The sequence below is a fragment of the Dendrobates tinctorius genome, unplaced genomic scaffold (assembly GCF_039654945.1).
Source record: "Dendrobates tinctorius isolate UK_male_01 unplaced genomic scaffold, ASM3965494v1 ptg000127l, whole genome shotgun sequence".
Lineage (NCBI taxonomy): Eukaryota > Metazoa > Chordata > Amphibia > Anura > Dendrobatidae > Dendrobates > Dendrobates tinctorius.
Window position 1 is genome coordinate 14960007 of NW_027361795.1, and position 19782 is coordinate 14979788.

At 46.7% G+C, this 19782-nt stretch overlaps 1 protein-coding gene across 1 annotated transcript in view; it reads right to left on the reverse strand.

Moving 5' to 3' along the window:
• IPO9 (importin 9) overlaps positions 1-19782 on the reverse strand; it is a 137695-nt gene that overhangs the window by 36964 nt on the left and 80949 nt on the right. The window contains exons 17-20 of the mRNA XM_073542545.1: positions 14519-14647; positions 14146-14421; positions 7349-7515; positions 3472-3605 (exon numbers count right to left, since the gene is read on the reverse strand). Coding sequence (XP_073398646.1) covers positions 3472-3605; positions 7349-7515; positions 14146-14421; positions 14519-14647 — 706 coding nt within the window. The remainder of the gene's footprint in view (positions 1-3471; positions 3606-7348; positions 7516-14145; positions 14422-14518; positions 14648-19782) is intronic.

The following is a 19782-nucleotide window of genomic DNA, read 5'->3' on the forward strand; positions in this document are numbered from 1 at the left end:
AAGGCACAGTTTCAATGACCTCCGCCATGACCTTCGTGCAGACCCTAGTAGCGGACGCCAGGCTGAACTGGAGTGCCGTGAACTGGTAATGGTGCTCCTGTATCGCAAACCGAAGGAACCTCCAATGCTGTACACAAAAAGAAATGTGCAGGTAAGCATCCTGAATGTCCACAGAGCAAAGTAAATCCCCCTGCTCCATGGAGGGGATCACCGAACGCAAGGACTCAGTTCTGAAGAGGCGAATCCGAAGGTGGCAATTCAACTGCTCGAGGTCTAAGATCGGGCGGGGAGAAACTACTTTTTTTTTTATTTAGAGAGTACGAAGAGGTTCGAGTAGAACCCAGAAAACCGTTTGAGCCAAAGAATGGGTACAATGACACCTGAGCTTAGGCAGGGAAGAGACGGCTTGGAGGACCCATGAGAGGGTTGATTTAGCGGGAAGGAGAAAAGTCTTCCTGGGGGCGAAGAAAATTCCATTTTGCAGCCGGGTGTAAGGATCTCCCTGACCCAGGCATCGTTGACCGCTGACAACCAAGTCTCCGTGAAAAGAAGAAACCTGCCTTCCACCCTGGAAAGATTCCCGGGTAGAGGAGAATCTGTGGTAGGGGGATCTGGAGGACTTAGAGACACGGGTCCTAGGCCTCCAGTGAGGAATAGCTTGAAGAAAGGTTTTCCTTCTTTCCCCCTTGTGCAGAACACCGGTCCTGCTAGAAGGAACCACCAGAGGAAAGGCAGAGAGGTGCTTTTACCTCTGGTGGCGTTTGAAATGACCTGGACCAGTTTGGTCCCAAAGAGCCTGGATTCCTGGAACGGCAGGCCAGTGCTAGATCGGCTAGCTCCTCTGTAGGAGCCACCGCCATAATGCCCCAGTGAAGTATCTTGGCCCAGGCCGATATGGCTTTCAGCACTCAAGTGGAGGCTAAATTAGGTCAGGGAGAAGTGCATGACGCTTCTAAGGCCGATACAGTTAAAGCCACAATCTGTCTGTCCGTAGCGTCCTTGAGAGATGCCGCATCAGGACTGGACAGAACTGTTTGAGAGGCTAAGCATCAAAAAAGGCGGATCCACCCAAGGGGAATCAGACCATATGCTGACAAGGTCTGAACCAAAAGGGTAGAGTGTCCAGACGTTTTCTTCCCGGGAAGCGTTTGCCGGGATGTTCCCAGTGTCTAGCGGTGGTAGCCTCAAACTCTTTGTGAAGAAAATGCTGGAGGGACGTTTCCCCCGTCTGAATGAAACGGAGACGTCCTGAGCAGCCGCATGCTCCTCTTTTATATCGAGGGTTTGAACAATAGCCAAAATAAGGCTACCTACCCATGTCCATTGTCCCAGAAGTCTGATCCGCATCCGAGTCAGACTCTGACTGAGAAGCTACAGTCGACCCGACGTCCGCCTCCGAGGAGGGGGAATGGGTAGAGAGGGGCATTCTGCATGCCGCAAAGGGGCCCGGTGAACTGGATGAGGAGCTAGACAGAGTCCGCTTCCTAGATCTTTCTCCTGATCTGTCCCTGTGGAGGTCGTGGTCGGGTGCATGCGAATCACCATGGGAGGTGTTTATTTTCTAGACAGGTCTGAGGCCGATTGAGACATGGCAACAGCCCACTCAGGAGGGAGTTGAGTGCCGTCCTCCCAGACAGATGCCGAGGGACTTGGGCTCGCTTCCCTTGTTCCGTATCAGAAAAGTCCTTGTGACCATCGTGGACAGGTGCTTGCAAATCACCAAAAAAGGTGTTCGGAGCACTGGTGCCAGTAGACCGATGCAACAGACACTCCAGGACCTGGGTCGTGGACTATGAAACTTCTGTCAGGTCAGATATCGACTGAGACATGGCAGCAGCCCACTCCGGAGGGAGGGGAGTGCTCTCGTCCGGGGCATTCGGGGACTGCTGAAGGGCAGACACGGTGGAAGAGCTGCAGTATGGGCATAAATAACGGAGACTGGTCAGAAGGCCACGGCTTTTATACAGATGGTGGCCAAAGGGAGAGACAAAGACTACTGCTGGGGATAGATAAGCCCCTATGAGGTAGAAAAAACAACCAGCCTGGGCTGGCGCTACCTGAAACTAGAGATGGCGCTGTCACTGCTCAGGCTGCAGTGTCTCCCAGATCCGGTGCCGGATAGAGATGGGTGCCTGCTGAGGCCGCTGGGGATGCACGAATCTTTGTCCGCTGTTACAGACAGAGACACACCGCCTGTTGTGCCCTCTGGGTTCTGAGGCAGATGGTGATAGACAGTGCACAAATCTACAGATCGTGCATGATCACTAACTTGCAGGCATTGAGACGCTATACTGGGGTCGTGTCTCGGGTGACAGGGAGGGAGGGCTAGAGAGGCACACTCACTGATTAGTCAAACGTGGCCATCGGGAGGGGGAGTGGCTAAGCCTAAGGCGCACGCCGATTGACCTGGTAATGCGCAGGGCGCGCACTGATTGGCCGAGGGTCACTGACTGGCCTGAGGCCGGTAAGAGGGCGTGGCTATGTGGAGCCTGGGAGAGAAAGCCCAAAGCCGGGGGCTCAATTAGCAGAAGGAACAGATAAGCCGCGCCGTCTCAGGCTAATGTGCCGGCCGTCGAAAAACAAAGAAAAGTGCCCCTCCTAATGGCTGACACGGCGGGGCGCCAGTAGTGACCGGATCAGGGGAGCCAAAGAGAGACAGGTACAGCGTCACACTGCAGAGTGGTGGACGTGATCCTGCCGAAGCTGCGCTGGGAAGCGTGTCCTGGACCTAGCCAGGATTATCTGACCCAGCTCCCATCAGGCAGGAAAGAGCGCGAAGGACGAAAGCTGCGGCCCAATAGGCTGACAAGCAGAGGAGGTGTGTGCGACCTGAAAATGGCCCAATCGCCGACGCGCAGATAGGGTGACGTGCCCGGCGGTGGAAAAGGCGAGATAATATGGCACGTCGGAGGGGGGTGCGTGTCTGGCATAGAAGATGGCTACGGCAAACTAAACACGCCAAGTGGGGGGATGGTCGATGAGGGCGGCTTACAGGAGGCATGCCGGGGGGGCCGTGCTCCTGACATAAAATGGCCGAAGGGAAGAAGAAAGTCTGCAAAATGCTGGGGCTGCACGCAATGAGAGGAGGAGCCAGTTTTACTTAATTTGCATAGTGTCAGCTTCCTAGCGACAGCAGCATACACCCATGGTTACCTGTGTTCCCCAATGAAGCGATAAAGAAAATATGATTTTTTTTTTTTTTTTTCATTTTTACAGCGCTACTTTATAAACTTCTGTTAAGCACTTGGGGTTCAAAGTGCTCACCACACATCTAGATAAGTTACTTGCGGGTCTACTTTCCAAAATGGTGTCACAATATCAGAATCACCGGGATCCATGGAAGCGTTCCAGAGTTATTACCTCATAAAGGGACAGTGGTCAGAATTGTAAAAATTGGCCCGGTCATGAATGTGCAAACCACCCTTGGGGGTAAAGGGGTTAAAGCATTTTAAAGTTAAAAACTGAACTTACTTCGGGATGTCTTGGATCTTGTGCGGATACCTTCTTGCATGTCAAATATTTCATCTCCTTTCACTTTGATATCTTGAAGTCTCTTGTCATCCATGGTAATGCCATACTGAAGAATTTTACAAAGAGCCACTGAGCTGTGGAGCAAGGGGTACAAAAGGTAACTCAAAAGTTGCCACAGTAACTTATTACATCGCCTGGTACTTTATAATTCCAAAAAGATAGTATTTTAAAATTTCCTGGCTTTATTTTTTTTATTTAACTTATGCTGGAAGTTCTTCCTCCTAAACGTATCCCCTGCCTTCTATGCCAATTATTGCTTGGCATCAAAAGACTTGGCCCTCTCTTGAATCTCCTCATATCTCACCAACCATCATTTAGGAATGAATTTATGGAAGACACTATACAAGAATGCTGGCGTAAAAATGTCACAAATTTTGGCACAAATCCTATTTTTGCGCCTAATCTGCAGCGAATACTTTATAATGATCTCGCCACTTCCTCAGGTATGACTTAGTGGGAAGCTGCATAGAAATTTCAGACAAATTTACTATATAGTATGCTTTAGTAGAGTACAGATGAAAAAGTAAGCAAAATGTCTTCCAATCACCTACCTTCTCAGCTTACCCAGTCTCTATAAATGCCTCAAATATATGATATGACCACAGCTATTCATTTTTTTCCTCCACTTTCTAAAACTCAACACCTGGGGAAAACAGACTCCATTACCTTTCTACTATCTCACCTACCCCCCACTTCCCCATTAGGCATGTAAATTATAATTAGCGCCATACTTTCCTCAGTCTCAGGTTAACCTTCTGCCCCATCTTTTAAAAGGCATAACCAAACCCTTATCACCTCTAATGGCCCTTATATACATGTTAGACTATTGTTGGCCAAACCCATCGATATCAACAAGTTTGGCCGGCTGTCTGAAGAATGCGGGCCTCCCAATGATGTCAGGACAGATGAACCCAAGCATTTCTGATACCTGAATGCCGATCTTTTTGCTTTCTAAGAGCTAAGCCACATCCAAAAAGGAGTCTATGCGCCGCTCTGTCTCTCAGTCAGAGGTTTAACACAGGCTCGGTTGTCCAGCTGAGTGCTCCTCTGCATGAGAGAGTTAGGTGTTCATCATTTGGCTGACAGCTATCAAAAGTGTATGGGGGTAGGGCGCTTTACCCAAAAATATTTCTTGAATTTGGTCTTTTCAAAACTTGGAATCAACAAAATATCAGCAGGATATCCTCATCTTCCTTTTAGACTGCTTAAACATCTTTATTTGCGGCAACAAGTTTACATCCCCAATAACTACCTTCAATTCTGCCACTTACCCATTGGCCAAAGAACTCAGTTTAAGCCTGTCCCCTCCATACATATGACAAGCTTTTATAACTATCATACTTTAAATCTCCAATGCTTACAAGACATTTTTGCACTCCTCTTTCCTAAAGTTTAGCTTTTTTTTTTTTTTTTAAAGTGTGATTACTTCTGTCTGGTTGTTTTGGTGCCATTTTCCTGATGATTTTAGTAAACCTGAAGCAAATGGTTGTCAGCTATAAGGAAGAAAATTGTGATTGACATAGTTTTATCCCTTTATGTTAGTTTTCAACACTTGTGTTTTGCATTTTTTGTCATGAATTGTCAAAAAAAAAAAAAAAATTATCAGCAAATTTATCAACAGATGTCAGGGAGCTTATTATTCTGAGCGTGAAGTCAGGCAAAAGCCAAAAAGCAGTAGCTATGGAATTCAACTGCTCTTAGGCTGTGTGTGCACGTTGTGGATTTGCTTGTGTAAAATTCTGCCTCTCTTGGCAGAAAATGCAGTTGAAAAGCCGCACGGTTTTTATGCGGATTTGATGCGTTCAACCTCTATTTCATTCTCCATTGAATACCATAATATCATTACACACCATGTTCAAATATAATGTTTACACACAAAAACAAAAGTGAATATAATAATTCTAAATATTATATATATATATATATATATATATATATATATATATATATATATATATATATATATATATATATATATATATACACACACATACACGCACGCATACATGCACATATATACAGCTCTGGCAAAAATTAAGACCACTGCAAAATTTTCTGTTTGTCTGATTTTTCTCTTTATAGGTATATTTTTGAGTAAAATGTAAATTGCTCTTTTATTCTATGAACTACTGACAACATGTCTTTGAATTTCCAAGCACTAAATGTATTTATTTTCAGAAAATGAGAAATGGTCAAAATAACAAAAAAAAATGCAGTGCTTGCAGACCTCAAATAATGCTCAGAAAACAAGTTCAGAATCCTTTAGAAACAACCACACTAATGTTTTAACTCAGGAAGAGTTCAGAAATCAATATACTGTGGAATAACCATGATTTTTAATCACACCTTTCATGCGTCTTGGCATGCTTTCCACAAGTCTTTCACACTGCTTTTGGGTGACCTTATGCCACTCCTGGTACAAAAATGTAAACAGTTCTTCTTTGTTTGGTGGCTTGTGACTATCCATCTTCCTCTTGATTAAATTCCAGAGGTTTTCAATGGGTTTAGGTCTGAAGATTGGGCTGGCCATGACAGGGATTTGATGTGGTGGTCCTTCATCCACGCATTGATTGACCTAGCTGTGTGGCATGGCACATTGTTCTGCTGGAAAAAACAGTCCTCAGAGTTGGGGAACATTGCCTGAGCAGAAGGAATCAACCGTTTTTCCCAGAATAATCTTGTATGCGGCTTGATTAATACGTTTTTCGCAAAGGTTAACCTGCCCAATTCCAGCCTTGCTGAAGAATCCCCAGATCATTACCAATCCTCCACCAAATTTCACAGTAGGTGCAAGACACTGTTGCTTGTACGCCTCTCCAGGTCTCAGTCTAACCATTAGACGACCAGGTGTTGGACAAAGCTGAAAATTAGACTCAGCAGAGATGATTACCTTACTCCAGTCCTCCATGGTCCAATCCTTATGGTCTTTGAAAAACTTCAGCCTGGCTCTCCTTCGCTTCTCATTGATGAAAGGATTTTTTCTAGCTTTACATGATTTGAGCCCTGCTTCTCGGAGCCTGTTACAAACTGTTCTTGCCGTGCACTTCACCCCAGCTGCCATTTGCCATTCCTTTTGTAGGTCACTTGAGGTCATCCTGCGGCTGCTGAGTGACATTCGAATAAGATGGTCATCTCGGTCACTGGAGAGTAATTTTCGCCTTCTGCCAGTCTGTAGCTTTGTTGTCCCCAATATCTGCTGCTTGACCTTGTTGTAATGGACTGCAGTCTTAGATATTTTAAGGATGGAGGCAACATGACGCTCACTGTATCCCTCTGCTAGTAAAGTCAGAATTGAGCCCTTCTTTTCCTCACTCAACACTTTTCAACTCGTTTGGCATGGTTAAAAGTTATTTTTTCATTCCTATTACTTTTGGGATATTACTAGCACTTGTTTTGCCATCTAGCTTGCTCAATTGAAAGAAGATTGTGACCACCACAGCAGGGTTTTTTTTTTTTATACTTTCCTTCGTTAAATAAGATTTGGTTCAGGTGATCACCTAATCAGAAGCACATTAAGTAGAATGAGTTGTACTAATCAACTGACATTGGAATGGAATGGCTGTCAGACATGTAGAGAAGCTGATTTTTATAAAACTGTGCAGTGGTCTCTTCATTTTTACCAGAGCTGTATGTATATATATGCTGTATGTATCAGTGCTGTGGAGTCGGAGCCCATTTTGGTGGAATCGGTGTCATGTAAACTGAGGAGTTGGAGGTTTGGCTTATCTACTCAACAGCCCTGGTATGTGTGTATATATCATATACACACAAATTTAACAAAACAAACAAAAAAAACACTCATCTAACTAAGTCTCACCTGACTTTGCCTTCATACTGTCCATAGAACAAATGCTGTCGGCTCATCCACTCTGACATGACAAACTCTAGAGCTGGTTTACCAGTTGGGCCAGGAAGACTGCAAAGGAATTCAAGCAATGGCTCCAATTGTGAGTTTGCAAGGTGTGCAAACACCATGATCAAGGACTAGGGGAAAAAAAGGAGATTTTTGTGTACTCACCGTAAAATCTCTTTCTCTTAGCCTTTAATCGGGGGACACAGAACCTTGGGTGTTATGCTGCTGTCCACTAGGAGGCGACACTATGCATAATCTGAAAAAGATTAACTTTGGCTCCTCCTCTGCAGTATACACCCCTGGACGGCGTCAGCCTTCTCCAGTTTTGTGCCAAAGCATAAGGAGGAACGTAACCAAATAACATAACCATGCCTGTGAGAAGGCTACTATGTACGAGCTCAAAGAACAATATGAGAACTCAACAGGAAACAACGGCCCGTAAGGGCAACAGGGTGGGAGCTGTGTCCCCCAATTAAAGGCTAAGAGAAAGAGATTTTACGGTGAGTACACAAAAATCTCCTTTACTCTGTCGCCTAATTGGGGGACACAGAACCTTGGGACGTCCCAAAGCAGTCCCTGGGTGGGAAGCAGTGGACGAATATTGTGCTGACAGTCCCCTAGACTTGGGGTACTGCCGCCTGCAGAACCAGTCTACCCAGGCTCGCATCCGCTGAGGACTGGGTATGAACACTGTAGTGTTTCGTAAACGTGTGTAGGCTAGTCCAAGTGGCCGCCTTGCACACTTGTTGTGCCGAAGCCTGATGCCGAATGGCCCAGGAGGCCCCTACTGCCCGTGTAGAGTGTGCCGTGATACCGGCCGGAAGAGGGGAACTGTTAAGTCGGTAGGTCTCATGTATGGTGGACTTGATCCACCTGGCAAGGGTAGCCTTGGAAGCCGGCAACCCCTTGCGACTACCTTCCGGAAGAATGAAGAGGGAATCAGATTTCCGGAAAGGTGCAGTCCTGGACACGTAAATCCGCAATGCTCTGACGAGGTCAAGCGTATGCAGAGCCTTCTCCACTCTATGAACCGGAACCGGGCAAAGGGAAGGCAGTGAAATCTCTTCATTAAGGTGAAAGTTGGACACAACCTTCGGAAGGAAGGATGGTACCGTGCGGAGAACCACCTTGTCCTGGTGAAAGGCTAGGAAAGGCCGTCTGCAGGAAAGTGCTGACAATTCCGACACTCTGCGTAACGAGGTGATCGCCACTAGAAAAACCACTTTCTGAGACAGAATGGAGAGTGGAACTCCTCTAAGAGGTTCGAAGGGTGGAGCTTGCAATGCTGTCAGGATCAGATTGAGGTCCCGCGTATCCAGCAGACGTTTGTAGGGAGGAACCAATCGGGAAACTCCCTGGATGAAAGTCCTTACTTGCGGTTTAATAGCAATGCGCTTTTGAAAAAGGACTGAAAGCGCCGACACCTGACTCTTAAGCGAACTTAAGGATAGCTTGGCATCTAGGCCCGATTGAAGAAAACCTAGTACCTTCGGGAGGGAATAAGGGAGTGGGACTTGTCCATGAGATTCGCACCAAGAAAAGAAAGCTCTCCAGGTACGATAATAGAGCTTGGCGGAGGCAGGCTTCCTTGCCCTGATCATAGTTGCAATGTCTGCCGGTGAAAAACCTGCCTGGGTTAGAATCCAGGTTTCAAGGGCCATGCCGTCAAATTGAGAGCCCCTGAATTCTGGTGGAAGAACGGACCTTGAGACAGAAGGTCGTGACGGTCGGGTAGACGCCAGGGGGCGTCTGCCGTAAGTTGGACGATGTCGGCGTACCAAGTACGTCTGGGCCAGTCTGGCGCGATGAGGATGGTCGGAACTCCCTCTTGCTTGATCTTCCTCACGACCCTGGCGATTAGGGGGAGGGGTGGAAAAATGTACAGGAGTCGGAACTGGGACCAGTCCTGGACCAGGGCATCCGCTCCGAGCGACCGCGGGTCGTGTGTCCTGGCCATGAAATTGGGAACCTTGGTATTGAGATGGGATGCCATTAGGTCCACATCCGGGGTTCCCCAGCGTTGACAGATCTGGTAAAAAATCTCGGGATGGAGAGACCACTCCCCCGAGTCCATTCCTTGCCTGCTGAGGAAGTCGGCTTCCCAGTTTTCTACACCTGGAATGTGTACCGCAGAAAGTACCGACCTTGTGTCTTCCGCCCAGAGGAGGATATGAGCCACTTCTCTCATCGCCTGGGCGCTGCGGGTCCCGCCTTGGTGGTTCACGTATGCCACAGCCGTGGCATTGTCCGACTGTATCCGTATGTGCGAGGCTGCAAGCAAGTGATGAAATGCTCTCAGTGCCAAGAGAATGGCCCTGATTTCCAGAACATTAATAGGCAATGTCACTTCCCTCGGTGACCACTTGCCCTGTGCCCTGTGATGTAGGTGCACCGCCCCCCAGCCTGTCAGGCTTGCATCGGTAGTCAGGATCTTCCATTGTCCTGAGAGGAATGGCTTCCCTCGTGTAAGCGAGTTTGGTTTGAGCCACCAATGCAGGGACCTCCTGGTTGATGACGTCAACCTGAACTCCCTGTCGAGGGAGAGAGGGTTCCTGTCCCAAGATCTGAGTATGGCTAATTGAAGGACCCTGAGGTGAAACTGGGCAAATGGCACTGCCTCTATTGCTGCTGCCATCCTGCCGAGGATTCTCATGGCAAACCGGAGAGATCGAGGAGGACTGCGAAGGAGTGTGCGAACTCCCAGACGGATGGCCAGTGTCTTGTCCTTGGGAAGGAGCACCAGGCCCCTGGCGGTGTCGAATACCATTCCCAGGAATGTTAGAGTCCGAGTTGGGATGGTCGACGATTTCTGTAGGTTGACTAGCCTTCCCAGGCGACTCAGAGTGTCTAGAGTGATTGAGACACTGACCTCGCAGTCTTTGAAAGTGGGAGACTTGACGAGGAGGTCGTCCAGGTACGGGACGACTAGAATGCCTCTTGAGTGCAGGACGTCCATGGTGGCCGCCATGACTTTGGTGAACGTTCTTGGAGCCGTGGCGAGTCCGAACGGAAGGGCGATAAACTGGTAGTGGTTTTGGTTGACCGCGAACCTGAGAAACCTTTGGTGGGCGGGAGCAATTGGTATGTGGAGATACACATCCTGTATGTCTATGGAGGCGAGGTATTCTCCCTGCTCCATGGATGCAATGATGGACCGGAGGGACTCCATGCGGAAATGACGGACCCGTACGTAATTGTTGAGCTGTTTTAGGTCCAGTATGGGTCGGACGCCGCCTCCTTTCTTGGGGACTACGAACAAATTTGAGTAGAATCCTCAGAATCTCTCGTTCGCGGGAACCGGCACCACAACTCCTGATTGAAGGAGAGAGGAAACCGCTTGGTGGAAAACACGAGCCTTTTCTGGTGGTGTTGGAGGAACAGAAAGGAAGAACCGGTTCGGTGGAAAGGAAGTGAACTCTATCTTGTATCCGGAAGACACTATTTCCCTGACCCAGCTGTCTTCTGTAATAGGCAGCCAGACTTGCTGAAAGAGTAAAAGTCGGCCGCCTACTGGTGGGGTGTCTTCCGGAGGTCTCGAGTCATGATGAAGTGAAGTTCTGAGGTTTTCCTCCCTTGGGTTTCGCTTGGCCTGCTTTCGACTGCCAAGCCCTGTCCGGTCGCTGCTGCGTCCGTGGGTTGTCTCTGCGTGGAGAACGGTTGCGGTTTTGCACTGGGCGCGAAACGGACCAGCCCGAGGAATTCCGAAAGGATCGGAATCGCGTCTGGTTTCTTCGTTTAAACGTGCGTTTCGGTTTTAGTTGAGGGAGAGAGGTACTCTTACCCCCAGTGGCATTGGCTATCATGGTGTCCAACTTTTCGCCGAAAAGTCTTCCAGTAAAATACGGAAATCTCGTGAGGGACTTCTTTGAGGCCGCATCCGCTTTCCATTCTCGCAGCCAGAGGATGCGTCGGATCGTGATGGCGTTTGATGCTATTCCCGCTACACCTCTGGCGGAATCCAGGGCTGCATGAATTATGTAGTCTGCTACCACTGCCATCTGGACCGCTTGGTCCGAGAGTTCAGGATTTGAAGCCTGAAGACCCTCCTGTAGTTTTTTGGCCCAAGCCAGGATGGCCTTGGCTGCCCAAACTGAAGCAAACGCAGGGCCCAGAGAGGCGCCTGCCGCTTCGAAAATAGAACGAGCCATGCGTTCTACTTGCCGGTCTGCTGCGTCCCTGAGGGTTGAGCTATCCGGCAGAAAGAGTAAAGTCTGCGCTGCTAGCCTAGAAACCGGAGGGTCCACTTCAGGTGGATCTGTCCATTGTTTGGTGTCTTTCTGTGGGAAGGGGTACTTCACTTCCAAATATTTGCGATTAGCGAATTTTTTGTCAGGCTGTGCAAACTGTTTGGTAAGTATTTTCTCAAACTCATCGTGATTAGGGAAGACCTTAGGTGGTTTTTGAACACTTTCGAAGCAAATCCTCTGTTCTGGGACTTCCGGGGCCGACTCTGGAATTTTTAGCACCCGATGAATGGCAGAAATTATGTCCTCAACTAGCGCTGTATTGCTAGGGGGAGAAGGTACCACGGACCTGACCGTTTCATTATCTGAGTCGGAGTCACAGATACCCTCCGAATCCTGTGCCTCGCTAAGGTGATCCCTGGAGGGCGACCTGGGGCGGGGGTCTTCTGTGGTGGGGGATCCCTGTGGTAAATTGCACTGTCTGTCTGTGGCAGGGGACTGCCCAGGAGACCTGGAATGACGCTGTCTCTCCCTAGAGGGGGACGACCTTGTGCTATAGTGCGACTCAGGTGATCGAGACCTGTGGGTCCGCTTACGTCTGTGAGAGTCGGAAGCAGCGTGTTCCTGAGACAAGCTGTCCGTTTGCTGTGTACCGTCCATAGCCGGGGCCCGACTCTGCAGAGCTTGCAGTAATGTAGCAGTTAGGTTGTCTATGGACTGTGACATAGACTGAGACATCTGAGTTGCCCATTCCGGCGTGGTCTGTGACACTGAAGCGTCAGTAGGGACTCCCTGGGGTTCTGACCCAGAGTTCTGGATGCAGTCCCGGCAGTGCGGATACGTGCTGCCACTAGGGAGCGTGGCTTTGCAGGCTGTACAGAATGCATAGAAACATTCCTGCCTGGTTCTCTTCCTTGAGCCCGGCATAGTGCACAGAGGCTGGCTATAAGGGATCGTACAGGGGTGGCTACGCAGAGGGAACCCACAGAAAGCCTTATAGGAAGTATAGATTCACAGCTGAGTAATGAAAACCCAGCTGTGAGCTTACCCCACCGGTGTGCCCCTAGGTCCAGCGCCGACAGATCCCAGTTCTGTGCCCCCCGGAGACCGCTGTGATGCTCCTCTCCTGGATCTCATCCAGAAAAAATGGCCACCGGGGCTCTGTGGAGAGGGAGGAGGGGGCGGAGAGCTGAAAAGGGCGCGCTGGGCTGTGTAAAAACGCCCCCTTTCTGCATCAATCCGCCCCTTCTATGACACTCCAGTGTGTCATTTTGGTCATCCGGGGGGGGCGGGGAAAAGGCGGCTTCAACTAGGCCGAAGCCGCGGCCTAAATTAGAAGCCTGATGCCCAGGAGGGCTCCAGAGCGGCGCGGTAGTCCGGGGGGGGGGGGGGTGCGGATTTGCACCAGACCCCCCCAGAATGGTCGACTGGATAGCGGTGGGGGTAGCAGGGGTAGCGGTTTTTGTATGGGGGGCCCCTGAAGCGCTATGGAGCCGCTGCTGTTGCAGAGACAGGGACGCAGAAAAGCCACAGCCAGAGTCTCTGCTGTGCCATCCAGTCCACACCCTCCCCCGGCCTCAACAGGAGTCCTCAGCCAGCCTGGGGTCCCTGGAAGCTGCGAGATGCTGCCTGATCGCCGACCCTACCTGAGGCGTCTCAACCTAATACCCCCTGCGGGGGATTAGGGAGGGTGCGTCTGTCACCGTCAGGGGGTCTTCATCCTCGCCTCAACCTCAACCCAGACCCCTTAAAGGGGTTGGGGAAGGAGGGGGGTCTCGACCTCGAACCAGGACCCGAGGGACTGAGGAGGGAGCGACATGGGGAAAAACCTCCTCGACCTCAACCGGGTACCCCTAATAGGGGACCGAGGAGGGAGCCATGCCGGGAGTCTCGCTGGAGACCCACTTTTCTTCATCTGTATTTCCGGTGAAAAAAAGGAAAAAAAAAAAAACGGAAGAAAAAAAGGTGTGCCTCCTTGCGACACTAAGCAAAAACTGGAGAAGGCTGACGCCGTCCAGGGGTGTATACTGCAGAGGAGGAGCCAAAGTTAATCTTTTTCAGATTATGCATAGTGTCGCCTCCTAGTGGACAGCAGCATAACACCCAAGGTTCTGTGTCCCCCAATTAGGCGACAGAGTAAGTTAAATAGAAAATAATCTTGATTTAAAAGGGGTGTCCAGGCGTGGGACAAAAGTGTCCAGTCACTGTATGAGACTGCCAAAAGATTACAGCATGCAGTGCACGCACACTCGCGAATGCCCAAGTATTGCTGACGCGAGTAGGTGGTCTCATGGCCGTGTGTCTGCAATTCGCATACATGAGGTCATGTGCTGGTTAGACATGTAAGGCTTCACTCAACAAGAGGGAATTTAGAGAAGCTGGATAAGACTAGTTGGCACGTGACCGCCTGCTGCCACCAGCAATCTTGGGGAACCATGCCAACTTGAGCTTCACACAGTCAATTTGGGAGTCTGCAATTACAGAATAACAGACTTATCTCCCAAACCTGGACAACTCCTTTAATAATGGCAAATAGATGAAATGTTTGTAATGATCATAATGTTTCTGTATTAATACCTGCATGACACTGAGCGTCTCTGCCTGCTGCATCTTGCTGAGAATTGCTCTCAAAATCTGGTCCAAGTTTTCACCCAACTCACGACCAGCCTTAGAAATAAGTGTAGATACAAGACGTCCCACAAATGCCGCTGTGAATTCGGACGTTCGAGGGTCAAGAAGCTGGCTAACTACTTGCATAACATACCAAAGACCACTGTGTCCCTGATCATCATGCCACTGTGCAATTTGTTCCAGTGCAACTGAAACATAGGCACGAAGACATTCGCCACCATTCTGGGAAGAAAGTAAAGTCAAAATACAACTGATTAGCAACTCACTAGACGTATAAAAAAAAAAAGCACAAAGAATGAAAGCACAATACTAGGATTACCTGCATGATTGCATTGTCATCTGTACGCAGAGTACACTGAGCTACTGCAGGGAAAGCTTGACAGATAAGAAGTTCTGAAAGAGGTGTTTTTGTGTTCCTCACAACGGTGGTCAAAATATCAATTGAAGTCTGTAACAGTTGATACAAGACACTTGGATTAAAGTAAATGAAAACTGCATATAGTCTGCAGATATCAGAAACATTTCAAAGACACTGAATGTACACATCTGCATTAAATATTCACTGTACATGTATACCTATTGGAATGAAGCAGCACCTGCAAAGTATATATATCGATTACAGACACAACCTGAAGCTCCTGGTCTACCATTCTATCTGTAAAAGGGTCCTACACCTAAAAAGCCTTCTGTTGGCTGTGATCTTCATCTGTAGGGCTGACAGAGCGCTTCCTTCTTTAGGGTAACGTTACGCTTAGCGATGCACCAGTGATCCCGACCACGGTATGACCCGGTCAGGATCACTGGTGCATCGCTAAGTGGTCGCTAGTGAGCTGCCAAACAGGCAGATCTCACCAGCGACATAGCAGCGGTCGGGGGTCGCTACTTACCTTTCAGACAAGGCGATCCTGACATCCTCCCGCCCGCATCCACACGTCGCCACAGCAGGAAGCTGACAACGAGAAACGGCCCAGGACGTTCTCGCGCGATCAGCGATAATCAGCGGGGGAGCCGGTCGGAGGTAAGTATCACACATAGCGATATCGCTAGCAATATCGCTGCAGTGTCACAAAACTAGTGACGTTATAGCGATATTGGTAGCGATATCGCTTAGTGTAACGGGCCCTTAAGTCTCAGGAGCTGCTTTATTACACTCTCTATTTGGCCTCATTTACATGGCCGTGTTTCAAATATGTGTGGTATCAGTGCTATGCACATGTATTTTCTTTCCAGTAGCACAGATGACAAAGGCCAATACAAGTCTGAGTCTGTGAAAAACATACAGGATCCAGTTAGTTTAGAAGGTGATTAAAAACACATGTGACATGCACAAAAGTGAACAGGTCGGTTGGACAGTGTTCACACCACCCAAGGACCGAAACACAAAGAAAAAACACAGTATGACAAACATGCAAAAATACTCTGCTATAAAAATATATAATAGTAGACAGCAAGTGCTAGTAAAAGATAATAACAAAAACAGGGTATTTAGTTGATAGTATACATTTTTTGCAAAAATAACCTAAGCTAACTCGCCAACGTCACGGTATACCCATCTCGGAGCAGTCCTAACTAATGTATTTAAACCTGATCATATGAACAGAACCTATATGAGCAGGATTCAGAAAGACGCTTCCTGATGTGGGCACGCAGTGCAAAGACGGCTCTTTATGTGCATGTTACACAAGAGAGGGGCGGGAATCTCCCAAACCTTGCATAAGCAAGGAACTAATTGATTGAAAACACATATGACATGCACAAAAGTGAACAGGTGGGTTTTTTTTTTTACAGCAGAGTATTTTTGCACGTTTGTCATACTGTGTTTTTTCTTTGTGTTTCGGTCCTTGGGTGGTGTGAACACTGTCCAACCGACCTGTTCACTTTTGTGAATGTCACATGTGTTTTTAATCAATTAGTTCCTTGCTTATGCAAGGTTTGGGAGATTCCCTCCCCTCTCTTGTGTGACATGCACATAAAGAGCCGTCTTGCACTGCGTGCCCACATCAGGAAGAGTCTTTCTGAATCCTGCTCATATAGGTACTGTTCACATGATCAGGTTTTAAATACATTAGATAGGACTGCTCCGAGCTGGGTATACCGTGACATTGGTGGAGTGGCTTAGTATACATTTTTTGCAAAAACCGTATCAACTTAATACCCTGTTTTTGCTATTATCTTTTACTAGCACTTGCTGTCTATTGTTATATATTTTTGACAGCAGAGTATTTTTGCACGTTTGTCATACTGTGTTTTTTTTTGTGTTTTAGTTTAGAAGGTGGCATTGTTTTTCTAGACTTGTCATCCCACTAACCATATTCACCAAGCCCCTGTGGATGCGATAATATAATTAGACCTACCAATAATTCCTTTCCTAGAAACCCTCAAAGACGGCACCCACAGCAGGTTGGCTTCCCACCCTAATAGGGACAGGAAACACAAAAAGGTTAAATAACTCCTCCCTATCCTCAGTGTTTTGTTGAAGGACCACACTGGTATGAATGTTTTATATATTTAGCATCAAGGAATAAGGGACTACATAAAGAACATAAAGGCAGGAACTCACGTGCTGTCACGATGGGTTCCGAGAAAAGGAATTACCAGTAAGTATTCTATTTTCTCTAATCACCCTCCAAGACAGGATCACAGGAGGAATACCAAATATCATCACGGAGGGACGATTGCTTGAAGGACTTTCCTCCCAAAAGCTAAGGTAAAAGTTTAATGGATAACACAGGTCAACGAAAAAAATTTTTTTTTCTGGTGTCCAAAATATTTTAATGAATTTGGGGTATTTTTGGGGTGCTGATTCTGAATATGTCATCAGTTTTGCCAGATTGGCTCAAGTTTTTGAGATTTTTGGTATCTTATTTATAGCACTTGTTGGTAAATGCGACGCATCATCTCATTAATTTCTTTGGATTAGTACTTGAACTGAGCAGTTCTCAATATAGTTTTGTGTTAATTAGTGTTCTAAAAGTTTGTTCATAGCTTGATTTTTGCACTAACTTTATGTTGTTGTCTGTTTTCCAGTGAAAAGCATGAACTCATCATGAAGAAGTTGTCTTAACGATCCAGACTCATTCTGTTACATTTGTGGTGAATATACACTGCCAAAACATAGAAGAAACATAACAGACTTCGTAAAAAAAGTGTATTTTGCCTATTTTGGGGTTATGCTTGGGGACCAAGACAAGTTTTGGGCACCACACATAGTGTGCAAAGCATGTATCGAATTATTACGAAAATGGAGCAAAGGACAAAGAAAAAGCTTCAAATTTGGTGTTCCAATGGTGTGGAGAGAGCCAAAAAATCATCATGATGACTGTTATTTCTGTGCAGTGCAAGTGCAAGGATTCAATAAGCATAAGAAACGAAAATGGGAGTAACATGGAATCTGCAAGAAGGCCTGTCCCTCATTGTGAAGATGTGCCTGTACCTGTGTTTACCATAAATAACAGTCATCATGATGATTTTTTGGCTCTCTCCACACCATTGGAACACCAAATTTGAAGCTTTTTCTTTGTCCTTTGCTCCATTTTCGTAATAATTCGATACATGCTTTGCACACTATGTGTGGTGCCCAAAACTTGTCTTGGTCCCCAAGCATAACCCCAAAATAGGCAAAATACACTTTTTTTACGAAGTCTGTTATGTTTCTTCTATGTTTTGGCAGTGTGTATTCACCACAAATGTAACAGAATGAGTCTGGATCGTTAAGACAACTTCTTCTTGATGAGTTCATGCTTTTCACTGGAAAACAGACAACAACATAAAGTTAGTGCAAAAATCAAGCTATGAACAAACTTTTAGAACACTAATTAACACAAAACTATATTGAGAACTGCTCAGTTCAAGTACTAATCCAAAGAAATTAATGAGATGATGCGTCGCATTTACCAACAAGTGCTATAAATAAGATACCAAAAATCTCAAAAACTTGAGCCAATCTGGCAAAACTGATGACATATTCAGAATCAGCACCCCAAAAATACCCTAAATTCGATGAAATATCTTTGGCACCAAAAATGCTGTTGACCAGTGTAATTAATCTCATCTATAATGTTTAGAGGAGGCATAAACCGAGGACCAGGTGGCAGATCTGCTCATTGGTGGCACTTGCCCTTTCGGCCCAGGAGACAGGCATGGCTTTTGTGGAGTGAGCTCTTAGGCTTTCCAGAGGAAATAGATTCTGTATTCTATATGATTCACAAATCGCTTTTTTAATTCAGTTTGCGATGGTATCCTTTGAAGAAATCCCTTCCCTTTGTTTTGTTCACAATATTGCACAAAGAGATTATGATTCTTCCTGCAGGATTTCGTTTGCTGAACATGGTGAAGAATGGTTCTCCGGACGTCTGACGGGTTACATTTTTTTCCCTCTGTCGTTTGTTGGATCTTGACAAAAAGAAGGGAGAATAAGCTCTTAAAACATGTGGAATTCGTATGCCACTTTGGGCAAAAATGATGGGTTTAGGTAGAACGCAATTCTATCTTCCAGGATTTTAAGATGGGAATCTCTCTAATGGAGAGAGCCTGAAGCTCACTGGCTCTCCTAGCTGTTATGGCTACTAGGAAAGCTGCCTTAAAGGACAGTTTATTTAAATCCACTAATGCCAATGGTTCAAAAGAAAGAAGAGCTAGATTCTTGAGGACAATATTTAGGTCCCAAGGTGGGGTTATGTTGGTCCTTCTTGGATGTACCTAGGAGGCTGCACTCATGAATCTCCGTATCCACCGATGATTTGCCAAATTTTGGTCGAAAAAGTAGCATGAAGGCGGACACCTGGCCTTTAAGAGTACTAGATTTTAAGCCTCTTCCTTGACCATCTTGCAAGATTATTGTTATGTCTAGATGAAACTGAACCGGAGTAACAGATTTTTACCATCAAATAAAGGCCTCCATATATATTTTTTTTAGATGGCTTGTTATTTGTTTTCTGCTTATTTGAAGGATAAGTATAGCCTTGTCTGAGAGACCTTTAGCTTTTTAAGATTGTGGCTTCAGAAATAAGGTATCTAGAGACAAATTATGAGACACTGGATGGCATCAGACCTTAGTATAGAAGGTCATAGATCAAAGAGAGGATAAGGGTCTTTCGACCTAAAGCTGTTCAATGTCCCTAACCAGCTTTTCTTTGGTCACAAAAGGTGCTACAAGGACTGTCTTGACACTGTCCTTATGTTTTGCAACATTCTTTGTAGTATAGGAAACGGAGGAAAGGTAAGGCTATGTGCACACGGTGCGGATCCTCCCGTGGATTTTTCCGCGCGAATGTTACTAAATCCGCAGGTCAAATGACCTGCATTTTTCCTGCGGATTTCTTCCTTTTTTTGCGGTTTTACTGCCGTTTTTGTGCGGTTTTCCACCTGTGGATTTGTAGAATGGAGCAGGTGGAAAACTGCAGCAAAACCGCACAAAAGAAGTGACATGCTGCTTTTTTTTTTCGGCGGAAAAATCCGCAGCATGTGCACAGCGGTTTTTTTTTTACATAGGCTATAATGGTGTCAAGGTGAAAATATATTTTCTTATATAACTTTTATATTTTTATACTGTGAAACAATAAGTTTTTCCTAATTGCTTGCTAA